At 29.1% G+C, this 15,294-nt stretch overlaps 2 protein-coding genes across 4 annotated transcripts in view; one reads left to right on the top strand and one right to left on the bottom strand.

Moving 5' to 3' along the window:
- Positions 1-1,141, top strand: part of LOC101496721 (cyclin-dependent kinase C-2 C) — a 6,579-nt gene extending 5,438 nt beyond the window's left edge. For both annotated transcript variants that reach the window (XM_004491800.4, XM_004491799.4), the window contains exons 8-9: positions 333-468; positions 1,002-1,141. In XM_004491800.4, coding sequence (XP_004491857.1) covers positions 333-468; positions 1,002-1,009 — 144 coding nt within the window. In that variant the 3' untranslated portion in view covers positions 1,010-1,141. The remainder of the gene's footprint in view (positions 1-332; positions 469-1,001) is intronic.
- A 3,904-nt stretch (positions 1,142-5,045) lies between these two features.
- LOC101496169 (uncharacterized) lies at positions 5,046-11,327 on the bottom strand. Of its 2 annotated transcripts, none has more exons than XM_004491797.4 (10): positions 11,101-11,327; positions 9,144-9,563; positions 8,973-9,056; positions 7,850-8,275; positions 7,572-7,707; positions 7,285-7,450; positions 6,905-7,033; positions 6,186-6,380; positions 5,591-5,713; positions 5,046-5,412 (listed from the first exon to the last, which is right to left on the bottom strand). In XM_004491797.4, the coding sequence occupies exons 2-10, from the start codon at positions 9,436-9,438 to the stop codon at positions 5,296-5,298; spliced, it is 1,671 nt and encodes a 556-aa protein (XP_004491854.1). In that variant the 5' UTR covers positions 9,439-9,563; positions 11,101-11,327; the 3' UTR covers positions 5,046-5,295. The 2 variants fall into 2 exon arrangements, with proteins under 2 accessions (XP_004491854.1, XP_004491855.1); XM_004491798.4 differs by lacking the exon at positions 11,101-11,327 and adding an exon at positions 10,184-10,524.
- Positions 11,328-15,294: the final 3,967 nt, after the last annotated feature.

Genomic DNA, 15,294 nt, shown 5'->3' with positions numbered 1-15,294 from the left:
AAAGAGACCTTGGTGATCCGGAGTATGGTCGAGAGATAAGTAAAACCTAGTTAAGGATTGTTCTAGTAAGAATTCAAAGACGGATTCTCCCTAACTATTTATTTTTAACTGAAGTTCATTAACCATTTGAGTCCAATTATTCATTTGGTCTTTGTGAATAGTAACTTTTAGACTATTTTGATGTCAAAGTATCATTAGTTCATCAAATTGATGTGACAAAATCTTATTTAGTGTAATGTTGTTTAGACTGAGTATTAGTTTGTATTCGAAATCATGATATTGATCAACATATTTATTAGGTTGCATCTTATTTTCTTTGACTATTTTTACAGGGCCATAGAAATTATGGTGAATTTGTGGAAGAATCAGTACCAACTATGATTCAAACAAATAAAAATGATGAGATGTTACATTGGAATGAAAGTAATGTGTGGCGGCAATCTACCCGTAAATCAAGGTTGGGAAGAGGTAATATTTTTATTTCGAAGTGATGTTACATGCACCAAATTTAGTGAAACAATCTTACTATACATCTTCATTTTATACTGTACTATAACATCATATAACTTTTTTTTTTCATAGTTATTATATTTTTTCCTACTTTTAAAAAACCACATATTCACATAAATCCAATTTAGTTTCATATAAGTTTTCATAAGCTCTATCAAAGCATTTTTGGCTTGTCTTATTTTTGAACTTATATACTAACATAAACATTTGCGAAATTGCTCTATCATAAGCTCTATCAAGCTCTCAAGATATTTTATGAAAACAACTTATTCAAAAAAAAAAAAAATGACATATATATAAGCACTTATATGATAAGTTGTTTATTCAAAAAGAGACAATATCACAGGTGATTATGTCAGTAGATAAACTCAAATAAACTAATCAATACAGAGTTTTAGTGTTGTATGCAATTTCTTCTGAAAACATTGTCTCTAACTTCTATTTACGAGTGAATTCAAAGTTGTAATTGTTTAATTCAATGTGTTTTACAGACAAATGACACAAGGATAATTGGAATAGAGTAACATTCGCTTCTACAAAGGGTACTTGACTGACTATACATTGCGACCAACAATGGACTCCATTATCGACATTCGAACTGAATTAACTTCTGACTTCAGCTCTTCTGACAGGGTGACATTATCCTTCCTTTTGTTCATAACAAAGTGTTCATACATAGGAGTAACATTGAAATATATATAGGATTACAGTAACAGTCCCAACATGGAAGAAAATATGATTAAAGAAAAGGTTAAATTTTATAATAGAATTGTCTTTAGCTTTTTAGTACATAAATAAAATCCTTATTTATTTCTTTTTCTTTTCTTCTCAGTTCTTGAGTAGTGTATGCATATATATTAATTGAAAAGAGAGAAAAATCTTTCAGTATTTTCGTATATCTCAAGAGTGTTCTTTCGAAACCTCAAAGCTACTTTTTTTGCATTAATTTGTAACATAATATAAATAGTTTGTGCAACTCTTGACATCATGTATCTACTAAGATTCAATGTACCAAAGTAGATATTAGTCTATAATTGATTCAAATGATCGGAGTTTATGGAAATACTCTGGAGTCACTAAGGTGTCAAAGAATATATCTACTAAAAAAATGTTGTGTTCAATTATAGTGTAGTCGCTGTATATTTTATTGGGTTTTCAAGCAAGATACTACAAAGTGTAAAAAGGAAATTGACAAATTTTATATTAGTCTTGTGCAAACACTATCTCATATGTTTGCACCAAATTTATTTGAATAGTAGAATAGAAAATAACAAGGCAACAAAAGACACATGAATAGAAGAACCAACAATAGAAACATTTTTAAAATTTTTATTACTCAAAATAAAAACACATGATAAATAACATCTATTTTCAAGTGTTGAAGTTTTGATGATGCAAATGATAGGTGATAATTTGGCTTGATGAGTTGATCATAAGTGATGTGTCTTCAATTATTATAAATGAAATGAGTTGCGTAACCATTAAGGTAATAATGAAAAAGTTTTCATATTTATATAACAGAAAATGTATTATAATAAATAATAAATTTTTTAAGAAATAATATTATAAAATCTTTAAAATAAAATTTTACGGCTGAAAACTACTTAATCAAAATATTCAAAAATAGATATTTAAGAACAAATCTTGAAATAAAATACAATGTAGACACTATGTCTACTTATTCTTGATCTACTAGCCTAATCTAAGGAAATAACTAAACACTTTAATAAAATACTAAATACAATAAATAGTACACAATTTTAAAACAAATATTGTTTTTAGCTGATACGATAACCGAAAAAATTGATCATTGCACCCGTGTTCTTCCAAAAATATTCTTTAGAAATATACATGATATAACTAAGATTTTTCTATAATAACCGATTAGTTTCAATAATTGATAAAAACTCATCAATTAAATTAACGATAATTCACATCTATAATAATCAAATCAATTCAATGACGTCTCATCGTTATATGGAGATATACTACTTATGCGAAAGTAGGTATTATCGCTTTATGTGGAGCACCGACTCCTCTAGTGTGGGGTACAAGACTCACCCGTATAGAGTTTAAAACTCATCTCACGTGGAGTTTAAAACTCATCTATATGTGAGGTGTACATGACCCATTTGTGTGGAGTTTAAAATCATCTAATGTAGGGTACAATACCCATCTATATGGAGCACATAGATCATTCGAGAAATAACTGTGGGGTACAAGATCCATCCATACGAATCATAAGCTCATCTCAAACACATTAAAAATAAGTCATTTTTTGAACAATCATCTTCATAAAATCATATATACAATATAATATTTCATTTGAATATATAATAACAACAATCATTCAAGAACACATAATTAAACAATTTTTTAAAGAATACATATTCAAACAATCATAAAAAAAAAGGTAATTTAACAAACAATGTATTGAATAAATCAATTCATAATTTATTGTTACAGTTCATAAAATTCCAATTTTAATAGAGTTAGATTTTCGAAAAAATATATTTTTATAAGAAAATACAATTCAAAATAGTGACTCTTTTTTCATCCTAAATTCTCAAAATAAATGTACATGAAAGTTTAAAGGTGTTATTACTCACCCTTTAGGTGCTATTGCAACTGCAACTATATTTTGGTATAATTCTCTATATTGAGTTTTTAATTCAATATTTTTCTTTTTTTTTGTATCTATTTATATTTAAATATTTATAAGATAATTTAACTAAGTATTTATATTTGCTCCAAAACTAAACTTTTGATTCTTACCAATAAAACGAGTACATAATGAATTTATTTAGCATCAGCTTTTTGTTTGGTTTTGTTTGACTCTTACTAATATATAATTAAATGACAAAAGAATTGTTATAATAGTTTATTTGTTGTTATTTATTTTACATAAACCTTTAACAAACAACACAAACTTTCTATTATTACCTTATAAATCTCTGTCAAATAAAATAACTTATTACTGCTGCCTTATTGTGAACTTATTGATAATAATAATAATAATAATAATAATAATAATAATAATAATAATAATAATAATAATTTATAAATTAAAATATTTAAAATTTAAAATTTTAATTATTTTTAATCTTTTAATTTAACACGTTAGAAGTTAAGTTTGTTTCGGAAAACAAATTAAACTTTGTAAAGCTTGTTTCATTTTCTTAAAGCATCTCCAATGCTAAAACTAAAATTTGATTATATAAATAATAACTTTTTGTGGGTCCAAGTATGTCATGCAGGATATAAAATTTGATCCTACCTTTGTTACTTACACATCAATGCAAAAACTCAACTCAATGCATGTTCTTTTTTTTATTTTATATTAATTTAAGTGGGTCACATAATTGGCCCTAATATTTAATTTCTATCTTTTTTCTTGTTTTTTCCGACTTGGAAAACGGTTTTTCAATATGTCATCCATTGACAATATTATTTGCATTACTCCATAGTTGTAGGATTTATTTTAAGACATATAATGGTATAAAGCATGGCTTTACTATGAATTCATTAAGAGAACATGCTCCCAAGTGTTTATTTATTTGGCTTAATTGTTAAACACATTTTTTTCATTTTAGAGAAGTCAAATTCTCTTAAAATTTAGAAGAAAAAAAAGAAACTCTACATCCACACTATCTGTGGTTGCCATACCTAAAAAGGAATTAGAGTTTTTAAATCGGCCAACCTACACCTTACCCTAGTCCAATGGACAAATTTAAAACATAGACCGGATCCGATTAACACATAGTTTCTTTAGACCACGAATTTAGTAGCTCAATCCAATTAAAACACACTAGACTAGGCCAAACCCAAATTTAAAAATAAAAATTATGAAGACTGCGGGCTTGCTTGATTCACATTTCAAAAAAATTATTTTAGTTTTTGAAAATTAAAAAATTTGTTTGGATTATTTGTTTCTAAAAACTGTTTTATAAAACTATTTTTAATATTATACTTTATAAAACTAAAAAAGCAAAACAGCTAAATGGTATTTTACTTTTTATTTTTCAGTTTTTTTAACTCTATAGTCAAAAACTGTTTTAAAAACTAGAGTTGTCAAAAACAGAGTCAAAATTGGGCCTATCATACTGTTTTAAAATTGAGTCAAAAACAGAGTCATAATGGCATCCCATCATACTGAGTCAAAATTGAAGAACAATATTTTTTTTTGTCAAGTAGACAGTCTAATGACAAAATTCACACAAATTAAGTGTAGAAAAGTGGGGAATCCATAGATTCAAACCTGAACCCCTACATATCAATGCACTTGCAAGTTGCAACTATCAATTGAGTTGTACTTACGAAATTAAAGAGGAACTCTATAAAAAAAAAACGTCTTTACTATGACACTATCTCGTGATCCATTTGAGATCATGGCCTCTTGATATATAGTTACAGTCATTTTAGTTAGTCATTGTAGCATCAAAATATCAAAATATTGCTGTGCAAGATATCATACACCACTTAGCACCATTTGTCATTTCAATGATACAACATTTTCAAATGTTTACAAGTTAAAATAAATAATAAAAAAATATTTTATACATTTCATGTCATTTTACAATAATACATGTTAATAGTCCTATTAATTTTTTCTTCTCTCCTTTTAATGTACATTTATAAACATAAATATATGACTAGTGGGTGGAGTTTGCATATCCAACATAATAACATTGAACTCCCATTTTTTCCTCAGCTAATTAAATAAAGGAAATTACTATAATATACATAATAGTAGTTTGTATTGTTGAATGCTATTATGAAAAATCCTTAGCATTCACCATCAAGGGTCATTAGCATAGGTATTTGTCCATTGTCACCAAGATCAACCTTGTTCAATCTAATGCAGCATAATACTTTCTCTGGAAGCTCTTCTTGTTTTTGTGCCTATTATAAAAAAATTAGAGAAATAGGACAAGCTTAGTTGAAGCTAGGCTAACAAAATAGTGGTGAAATCCAATTACTAGTGTCTACATATGAGTGTCAATGTCGTATTCGTGCCTGTGTTTCATAGGTAGTTATGAAAAACTAACTAGAAAATTCACTTCATTCAAAACTTCGGTACCTGAATGGTTAAGCCTAGATCAAGAATGCCATCCTTTAGACGATCTCGAAATGCATCGAGTCCTTTTCTTGATATGTAGCTAAATCGATGAATGTCGAGATCAATCTCAAAGTAATTAGGACCCTATAAGAAGCAGCATAAACAAGATCATTTCCTTGTTAGATGTAACAAGGTAAAGGGAAAAATCTTATATATACTATGTCGCACTGATACTTCAAATTGAATGTATATCCGATGTATGACATGTTTTGCTATCTTTCAAGCTAGTAATCACAATCTAGCTTATATTTATTCGTTGATTAGGTATTACATCAATGATCCTTATGTTTTGCATAAAAATAGAAAATCAATCCCAATCAGTTGAACCAACCAGTTCGTTGGTTGGTTTGATCCTGGTTGTATCACACTCTAGTTGAACTGGATTTTACTGGGTTGAATCGAGGTTAGTCCAACCTTTTTTTTGTTTTGTTTACTTTTTGATTGAACCTGTTGAACCGAATAACCAGATGTCTCACTGGTTCGATCTCAAATCATGTTTTTAAAACATTGATCCTATCTTTTCGATGACAAATGCATATATGAGCTTTATTATTACCTTGTAAAAGTTATGTTGTGGACGCGAGAGTACAGGTTTTCCATTATAAGCTTGAACTAGCTTCTTTTCAGTAGAACTCAATTGCATATCCTCAGGATTTGCAAGTCCTACCATAATCTTTAGTCTTTCTCTAAATGCAACATTAGATTCTTTTGCAAACCCTTTTACCTTTTCCATCTCATCATCAATGAATTTCTGTAAGCATAAATAAATAGGAAGCAATAACCAAGTTAGCACTTAAACCATACTTTAAACTTCAAGCACATTATATATATCACCTCAAATTTACATCAAAAGAAGCTAATATAATTTCAATGACACTTCTGAACATAGTCATAGAGAATAACTAGGCACAAACTATGCAAGGCCGTCCCAACACATAAGTAGGCCTAAACTTCCGAATTAGGGTTCGAATCCGGTGAGGACTTTTGCGAGGTGATATTTTCTTCTTTTGGGAAGTGTTTTTGTATTTCACAAACCGGGCTTGCAAAAAAAAAAAAAACAAATAATTCAAGCAATGTAGGGGACCTATTTGTTTTTGAACGCTATTTACTTATATTAAACAAATAGTTTTATTTGGGACCTATTTCCTTTATAGAAAATAAATAAACTTCTTTAGAGGTCTAAAGCAAGGGTTTGAACTGCCTTATGCTTAGGTCGCCCTGAAATTCCATGCAATATTACAGTTAAAAGATTTAAGAACGAAGCTAGTTATGTACCTTAATGATTTCCTGAAACTGGGAAGAAATGTGCTCATCAAGAGTCTCAGAAACCTTGAAATACAACACAAGACTCATCCCTTCTCCATCACTATCACCAAGAAACATTGCAGCTGGATATGTAGGCAACTGTCACAAAGCATATGATAAAATGCAATGAATGAGAGACCAATCATTTGTTACAAGTCTCATATTGATAATCATACATATTCCAAAACTAGTACTTTTTTTTTTCTTCCAGAAAATGTTAGTATATTAGTTGTTATGTTAGTGTTTTCTCCTTCACTGGAGTCTCTGACCTGAGTCTTTTGAACCGGTCCAACCCTTACTAGTACTAAATAAAGATTTAAGAATATTGAATAAATGAAAAATGAAAATACCTGAATATTTACAATAAGAAGTTGAGGGATTTCCCCATCCTTGCCTTTCACATTTGGAAGCTCAACATGTCTTGCAATATGATGTATCTTTTTTGGACAAACAAATAGATCAACACCAATTGGAATGTATGGACTATTATTTGGTGCAGGAATCTTGCGCTTGTCTCTGAAAAGTGAATGATTATATAATTTTATTTCCGTGAAAATACAATTGACAATATTTATCATCTAACAGACAAATAGATAGACAGAAAGACAGATACATAGATATATAGATAATAACATACTTGAAATAGTTTTCACCACGAAGTTGAAATGTAGAAGGTGAAATTTCGGACCAACATCCAGGGGACATCATCTCTCTATTTTGGCATGGAATTGTATATCCAGCTCTCGGACGAAACATACATCGTTTCGATTGACCTAACATATACAAGATCAAGGAACTTAATCAGCATTAAATATCTTAATTCTTCATAGTTCAAACTTGCATAGAAATAGGGTGACTTTGCTTTGATGCTTAGACTATTTCCAAATTTGAAATTATAGTTCAATAAACACATACCAAGTTCAGTTGATTCCTCTGCATCACAAGATTTTCTTTTGAAAGAAAGCCTGAAAATCGTCGACAGCTTTTTGCTTGGCCGATTATTGAAACTAACGGTTGGGACCAACCGGTGCAAGCTTGATGATTTCCTTGTGTTCTCTTGAGTATTCTCTTCCAAACTAATTTTACCATCTTTTAAACCTTTAAAGCTTCCTTGATTCTTGCCTAAGCGCGAAAGTCCGCAACCATGTGAATTGATTAGGCCAAAACCATTTTCATCTTTTCCTTTTATCTTATCTGCGTTCCCTCCATTAACCTTGACATAACTTTCATGATATTCTTCATATTGACAGTTATTTTCCACGACACATGTTGATCTTTCTTCATATTGAAGAACTTGGCCACATGATGTGCTTCCTAATGGAAAACCATCTGCATATAAATCTAATCACAAAAATAGAAAGCAAAGAAAGATACAACAATTAGAATGTGGCAAAATGATAATAATAATAATAATAATGGACAAAGTAACCGTTCTTTTGTATGCTAGAAATATACACGAAAGACTTTGTGTTCATGGCAGTGTTGTTTTGCGATACACTATTTAGTACAAAAAAGTGTTGTCAGATAGTGGACATAGTGTCGCTATAGCTCTATAACGCAATGCAATAAACAAACTACTATTTTCTGCAATTTGCGATTAACAACACTACTTAATGGTATAAAAAATACCACAAAACTAGTAGGTCATAACTTGAGAACTCTTTTACCATACCAAAAGGATATTGTGAAAATTCATTTCAAAGCTTTCATAATCATAATCTTTCATATATGATAAAAAAATTCTAAACATTGAAGTCTTGCAGAAAATGTTCTCAAAGTGTAAGCAAACATATATAGAATCCTACTATAAGGGGGAAAGACTTTTGGCTCAAAATGTACAATAGTATTAAGTGGACAGACGACAGGCGCTCTGCTACGCTAAAACGCCTGTCTACTTATCAGTGAATATGAGTCATTCTCAACAGACAGATGGAATGTCAAAAGACATATTTGATAATATTATAGTATTATTCAAGTGTCACATCATGATGTTAAAAAGAAATTCTTTGAAATTTAAAAAGGGATATTTATTCATTACCTCCATGAACACTATTGAACTCATCATCTGATTCAGATTCCAGAATACTAACTGAATCAAAGTAACTCTCTTCTTGGCACATCACTGAAAATCAATGAAACAAAAAGTCATTCTAAATTTCTCAAATTCAAAACAAAAATTGTGAACATAAGTAAGTCAAAAAATATATACAATTTGCATCAGCATCATATTGACTATGATGCCATTCTAGTTGAGTAAGATGGTATGCTGCATTAGAAACTTCGGACCGTCTACATTTAGTCGTCGCGCCATTTTCGAAGTTCATATGAACAAATTCACTAACAGAATAATCTGTTACATGCGCTCCGGCGCCATTGCTATTCATATTCTTGATATCATTAGTGACTGAATTCGAGATCTTTCGACGACGACGTCTTATTATCCTCCTATGAAGCCTCTTTGGTGCTTTCATTGCATTAGAAGGTACTGACACACAACCACCCATTGTATCTGTTGGAGTTTTTCCACGTTATTTTCTTGTCTGATGATTGTGTTCCTTAATTTCTCTATACAACTTTTTCCAACACAAGTTTTTCAGCTTATCTTTGTAAGAATGAAGAACCTCAGAATCTGTAGTCATATATCAAAGATATTAGACAGTGTCAAAGATGTTTGTGAATTAACAAAAACATAACAAAAAATTAACAAGGAACAAAGTTAAAACTTTTTTAAATTAACTTTGAATATGCATGAGTTTCACAAGCACCCATATTATTTATAGAATGTTTTTATTGCATATTACTAATACTATTCTTATTATTTAAACACACTACTAATTACTTAAACATTTCATTAGTAAACTTAGCCACTAATCTTCTTAGCCTTCCTTTTATAAACCCTCCATATTTTGAGTTTGGCCATAACACCCTTATCGGTAGTTGTGTTCCCAGAGATTTCCAAGGAGCAAAAAATTGGTTGAAAAATCACTCATAGGAAATATTTTTCTTGAGGAGCGAAAAATGGTCGGAAAATCATGATTGAGTGCATGTGTAAAACCTTTTTTCACTAATAGTGTATATATAAATTAAATCCTATATAATTGACTATGAGACATCTTCTCAGTGGTAAAAGTTTGATATTGTAATCTCAAAAAGATAGAGTTCAAATCTCCTCAAAGATAATTGTAAAATGATTATCAGTAAAAAAATCCTATATAGTATAAACTTCAATATGGTGAAGGTAGCTTCTACCTTTGAAATGGAGTTCAACTCAACTCTTGTTGAAAAAAGAAAGACTTATAAACCAATATGTTGATTGTCATAAGAAGAAATATATATATAGTACAAAGCAGGGAACGAGAGGGTATGTTTTGAGGTTGTTTCAAGGAAGGTACATCAATTGTGTGGATGTGTGTGAAAAACAAAGCTGAAAGAATCTCCAGAAATGAGACAAGGCAAAAGCATGTAAAGAATAGAAAAGAGAATGACACTTTAACAAAACTACAAAGGAGAAAAGATATAATCATGTTTGTGTACAATGTATCTGTTCAAGATTAGAATTTCGATTTCACGAAACTCAACCCTTACAAAATCGGCGGTCGGAAATAATCTCCACTTATAAGCATATTATCAAGTCTTATTTTATTTAATGTGAGACTCTTAACATATTACTTCAAATGACTGAACATCTAAAGCGTGACTCAAATGGTCTGGTAATATGACTACATAGCAGGTGATTTTATAGATCTTGGATTGCATCTGATAACGAATCAAAATTTAATGTTTGATCTAACTTAATTCTCACAAAACCGATTTGTAAGGTGAAGATTGTCCTAGTTATTATAAACACAATAAAAATTGAAAATGAAAAAACATTATAAAAAAATTAAAAATGAAAATTAGAAATGTCTGTTATAAAATAATTGTAACACAAGAATCAAAATAATGACTGAGGCAAAAGAATATGCAAAATTCACAAACAACAAAGAAAAAGTCATGAAGACAATGACACAAAAATTTGGGACAATTTTGTTTGATTAAGAAATATAAACAAATGCTAGAACAGAACCCCTTTATTTTATATTATTTTATCACATTAAAATGAATAAAAAAAACATATAATTAAAATAATATAAATCAAAATTGCATTGTTGGTGAAAGTGACATACCTGAAAAAGTGATAGGATTATATCAAAGAAATGAAATTGCCACCAAATTAAGTTGGTAAGATTTGGTCTCTTTCTCTCCCTCTTCTATGAAACAACAATATAAACAAAGATCAGAAAATTGAGGGAGAGGGAAGAACAACATGTGCACGTGGGTCCGACAAAAAAAAAAAGGTCGGATCCAAATGCAGAAAGAAAAAAAACACAACACCTTCTTTGTGTTTTCCTCTTAACAATAATTGTTGTATTTATGAAACCACCTAATTAATCAATGATGAATTATGTAGAAGAAAGAAAAGATTAAAATAAAATAAAAAGATAATAGTTGTTACATTTATTAAGAAGAAAAAGAGTGGAGGAAGGTTTTTGGTTTAATTAATTGATAAGAAATATAAGAAGGTATAGGGAATTAAATATTGTTGTATGGTTATTATATTTTCCTTGATGTTAGGTCTTCATGCATGAGATTTAGCTGGATCTATATAAGGAAAGATGCAAAAAATTAAGATAATAACTTTCCATGTTATAGTAGACATATGTCATGCTGTATTTTTGTAGGATCTCATCATAATCTGTTTTTTTTTCTTTCTACTTTGTAACTTAAAATTAAATTTTATTATAATTCCAGTTATTCTGTACTAATTAATTAGCTGTTATTTTCTATTTTTTTTAAAATATAATTTGATGCTAAAAATTTAAGTTAGCTACATAAATTATGAGATATGTTAAATTTGTCACTACCAAATTTAGTAATTAGTGAATTTGTCAAGAATTTTATTTGTTTTTATCCTAATTTTAACTTTTGCCAGCAAAATACTAAAATATTAATTACTAATATTGACGAGAAAAAAAAATAGCACATAAAGGTAAAGATTTAGGTTCTTTGGTAAAAGATTCTATCTAGTCAATTTGTATTAAAAATATATATAGAAATATACCAATTTTTTAAAATGATCAATTACTTTAAGAATTATATATATGAGATATCAATCTCTTTAAATATAACAGTTATATTGAGTGATTAATAAGTTTATATAATGGTAAGAATCATGAATATATCTTATATAATTATTGTACGATAATTGTATGAGTAGCTGTATTTTTTTTTTTTTTGTGTAAAAGAATATCATAATAATCAAAATGTGTCATGATTATGTCTTCCATAATAGTAAACCATTGTAATAATGCTTATAATGACATAATAATGAATAGTTTGTATTTTGTCATTTGTGTAACTCGTTACTATAAAAGGAGATGTCTTGTAACATATAAACTCAGAAGACAATTGAAATAAAACCTTTTTAAAAGATTATTATTATTATTAAACTTCTCATATGTTTAAATAGAAAGTTGTATATTTTTCTTTTTATAACATAAATAAGTCAAAAATAGAGAGGTTTGTATTTCAAAATATATGCTATTCCTAATGGGATAACTAACAAATCCCAAATTTTTGAGCTATAAAGTGTTGTAATTATTGTGAATACATAATCTAACATATAATGTGATTCCTCGTATTCGTATGAGGTCAATAAAACTACCAAAAAGAAAACATAGAGACGTGTTGAAAAGCAAAACCAAGAACGAGGCAGAACACGTGACAAACATTTATCTGTTTGCTGATATTTCCGAGGGATTGTAGAGAAAGGATCTGTCTTCACATGCAAGTGCACTTATGCACGTGCACCACACACACACACAATTATTATTATTATTATTATTATTATTATTATTATTATTATTATTATTATTATTATTATTATTATTATTATTATTATTATTATTATTATTATTATTATTAAACAAAATACATCATTTAGTGTTTTAATTTACACATGATATTAATCTTTTAACTGTTTTTTTAGTATTAAGTTAGTTTTTTATTTTTATAAAAGTTATAATATTGAACTATTTTTTATTTTAATTTCATTTAAATTATTTTTAGTTAAAGATTTTAAAAAATAAACTATGAGTTTTGTTGTTATATCAAATTAAATAAACATAATAAACTTTCATGGTAAAGATTAAGAGAATTTTGCATTAAATTTCAAAAACTCTAAAATATATTTCACTTTAATTCTCTCTTGCTTAATTATTTTTCTAAAAGTTGATTGAGTGTCTATATTCTTTTGATTATTGCAATCAAAACACTTTAAAAATTACACAAATTTATTGAAAAAATAAGAATTTTGATTTTAATTTTGTTTGTTTGAAATTAAGAGCATCGATGTAAACATTTACAAATAAAAGAAAATTAATATGTTACGTACAATACTAGAAAAACTCATTTTAGCTGCCATATTTAACGTCGGCCCCCGACTTCGACGCTAGTTAGTGTTGGGTGGCTCACACTAGTATGACAAATATTCTTATTTTATTTTATTTATAATAAGAGTCGAATGGGCCAACACTAAATAAAATATGGCAGACGCTAGCTTATATATATATATTTTTTAATCAGCATGTTAGCGTCGAATTGGTCGATGCTAAATTGTTTGATTTGTAAAATTAAATTTTTTAATCTTATTTGAAAAATTAATATTATTTTTTTCAATAACCCATTCCACTCATCCCTCACCACCTCATCACTCTGCCACCCGCTCTTAACCCTTTCAAACTCGTCACCACTTTGCCATCAATCTCACCCTCTCGCAGTCTCACCGTAACTCTCACCCTCTCGTTGTCGCATCACGTTTCCCTCACCTCACACTCAGTCTCGCGACTTCATCATCACTCTTGTCTCTCAGCCTCACTCTCACTGTCGTATGCTCATCTCTCAGCCTCACTCTCGCTGTCTCACTCTCGTCTCTCAAACTCACTCTCATTTTCGTCTCTCATGCTCACTCTCATCGTCGTCCAATCTCAATGTAAGTGTAACCTTAATCATCTTTGTCGTTTGTGTTCACTTTTGGTTTAGGGTTTGGTTTTGATACTGACATTTGATTTTCTTTTACTCATTGTTAGTTCTTTATTTATTTATTTTGGTACCACTGTTGCATGTTCAGTATAATTCTTCTTCTTTTTTTTCCCATCAATTTAGGTTTTCTTGCATTTCCTTTGCGTGTTTTATGGAATCAATTCAGATTGTCAATTTTATTACTGTTTTTTCATGTTTGAATTTTTCTTTCTTTTACTTTCCAACATTGCTAAAGTGGCATTTAAAAAGTGTGCACCTTTACCTAGAAGAAGGTGTTATGCTAAAACTGTTTCAAAGGTTGGTCTTTCTCCTTTTCCTATTTCTCTTTGGAAAAGTGTTGGTAATAATAATAACAAATGTTAATTCGAGTGGTTTAAATTGTAAGAGTTTTGAATGTTTGAAAGGTAAGAAATTAAGTAGAGATTGCATTTGTTGTTTTGATTTGGTTAATGGTTATGAGAATTTGAGATATGTTAAAGCAAAAAGTAAAAATGATTTTTTGATTGATGATGTTTTAGCATTCGATGGAAGTGGTGGAATTAGAATAGGGTTTGATATTGTTGGTGGTTTTTGATCTTTTGTTGCTAGAATGACTGAGAAAAATATTACTGTGATTACCAATAGTCTCAATGTTGATGCACCATTTAGTGAATTCATTGCAGCAACATGGCTTTTTCCAATTTACTTAATCTTAGATCATAGGTTTCCATTTTATGACAATGTGTTTGATTTGATTTGCGGGCAGGCGGTTTGTTTTGACCTGATAACTTCTTTTGTTGTCTTGCCAATTATAGACCAACATTTTGAGGTGACATATATGATTCTTGTATTTTAAGTTATGTTCTTTATCTTGTTCTGTATTTATGTACTAGATGTGTTATTTAATAATGATTTTTTGATTGATGATGTTTTAGCATTAGGTGGAAGTGGTGGAATTAAAATAGGGTTTGATATTGGTGGTGGTTCTGGATCTTTTGTTGCTAGAATGGCTAAGAAAAATGTTATTGTGATTACCAATAGTCTCAATGTTGATGCACCATTTAGTGAATTCATTGCAGCAACATGACTTTTTCCAATTTACTTAAGGCTAGATAATAGGTTTCCATTTTATGACAATGTGTTTGATTTGATTTGCGGGCAGGCGGTTTGTTTTGACTTGATAACTTCTTTTGTTGCCTTGACAATTGTAGACAACCATTTTGAGGTGACATATATGATTCCTGTATTTTATGTTATGTTATTTATCTTGTTCTGTATTTCTGTACAAGATGTGTTGGTTG

Source organism: Cicer arietinum, chromosome 3 (assembly GCF_000331145.2).
Source record: "Cicer arietinum cultivar CDC Frontier isolate Library 1 chromosome 3, Cicar.CDCFrontier_v2.0, whole genome shotgun sequence".
Lineage (NCBI taxonomy): Eukaryota > Viridiplantae > Streptophyta > Magnoliopsida > Fabales > Fabaceae > Cicer > Cicer arietinum.
Note: the sequence above shows the minus strand (reverse complement) of the source record. Positions and strands in the feature narration are given on the sequence as shown.

What these genes read in the sequence shown, in the direction of transcription:
- LOC101496169 (XM_004491797.4), bottom strand. Translation starts at nt 9,438, where the DNA reads ATGGGTGGTTGTGTGTCAGTACCTTCTAATGCAATGAAAGCACCAAAG. An exon ending in TTCTTATTGTAAATATTCAG is followed by an intron (nt 7,034 to 7,284) that starts GTATTTTCATTT and finishes GCTTTGTGACAG; the next exon opens with TTGCCTACATATCCAGCTGC. An exon ending in AGTTTCAGGAAATCATTAAG is followed by an intron (nt 6,381 to 6,904) that starts GTACATAACTAG and finishes TTATGCTTACAG; the next exon opens with AAATTCATTGATGATGAGAT.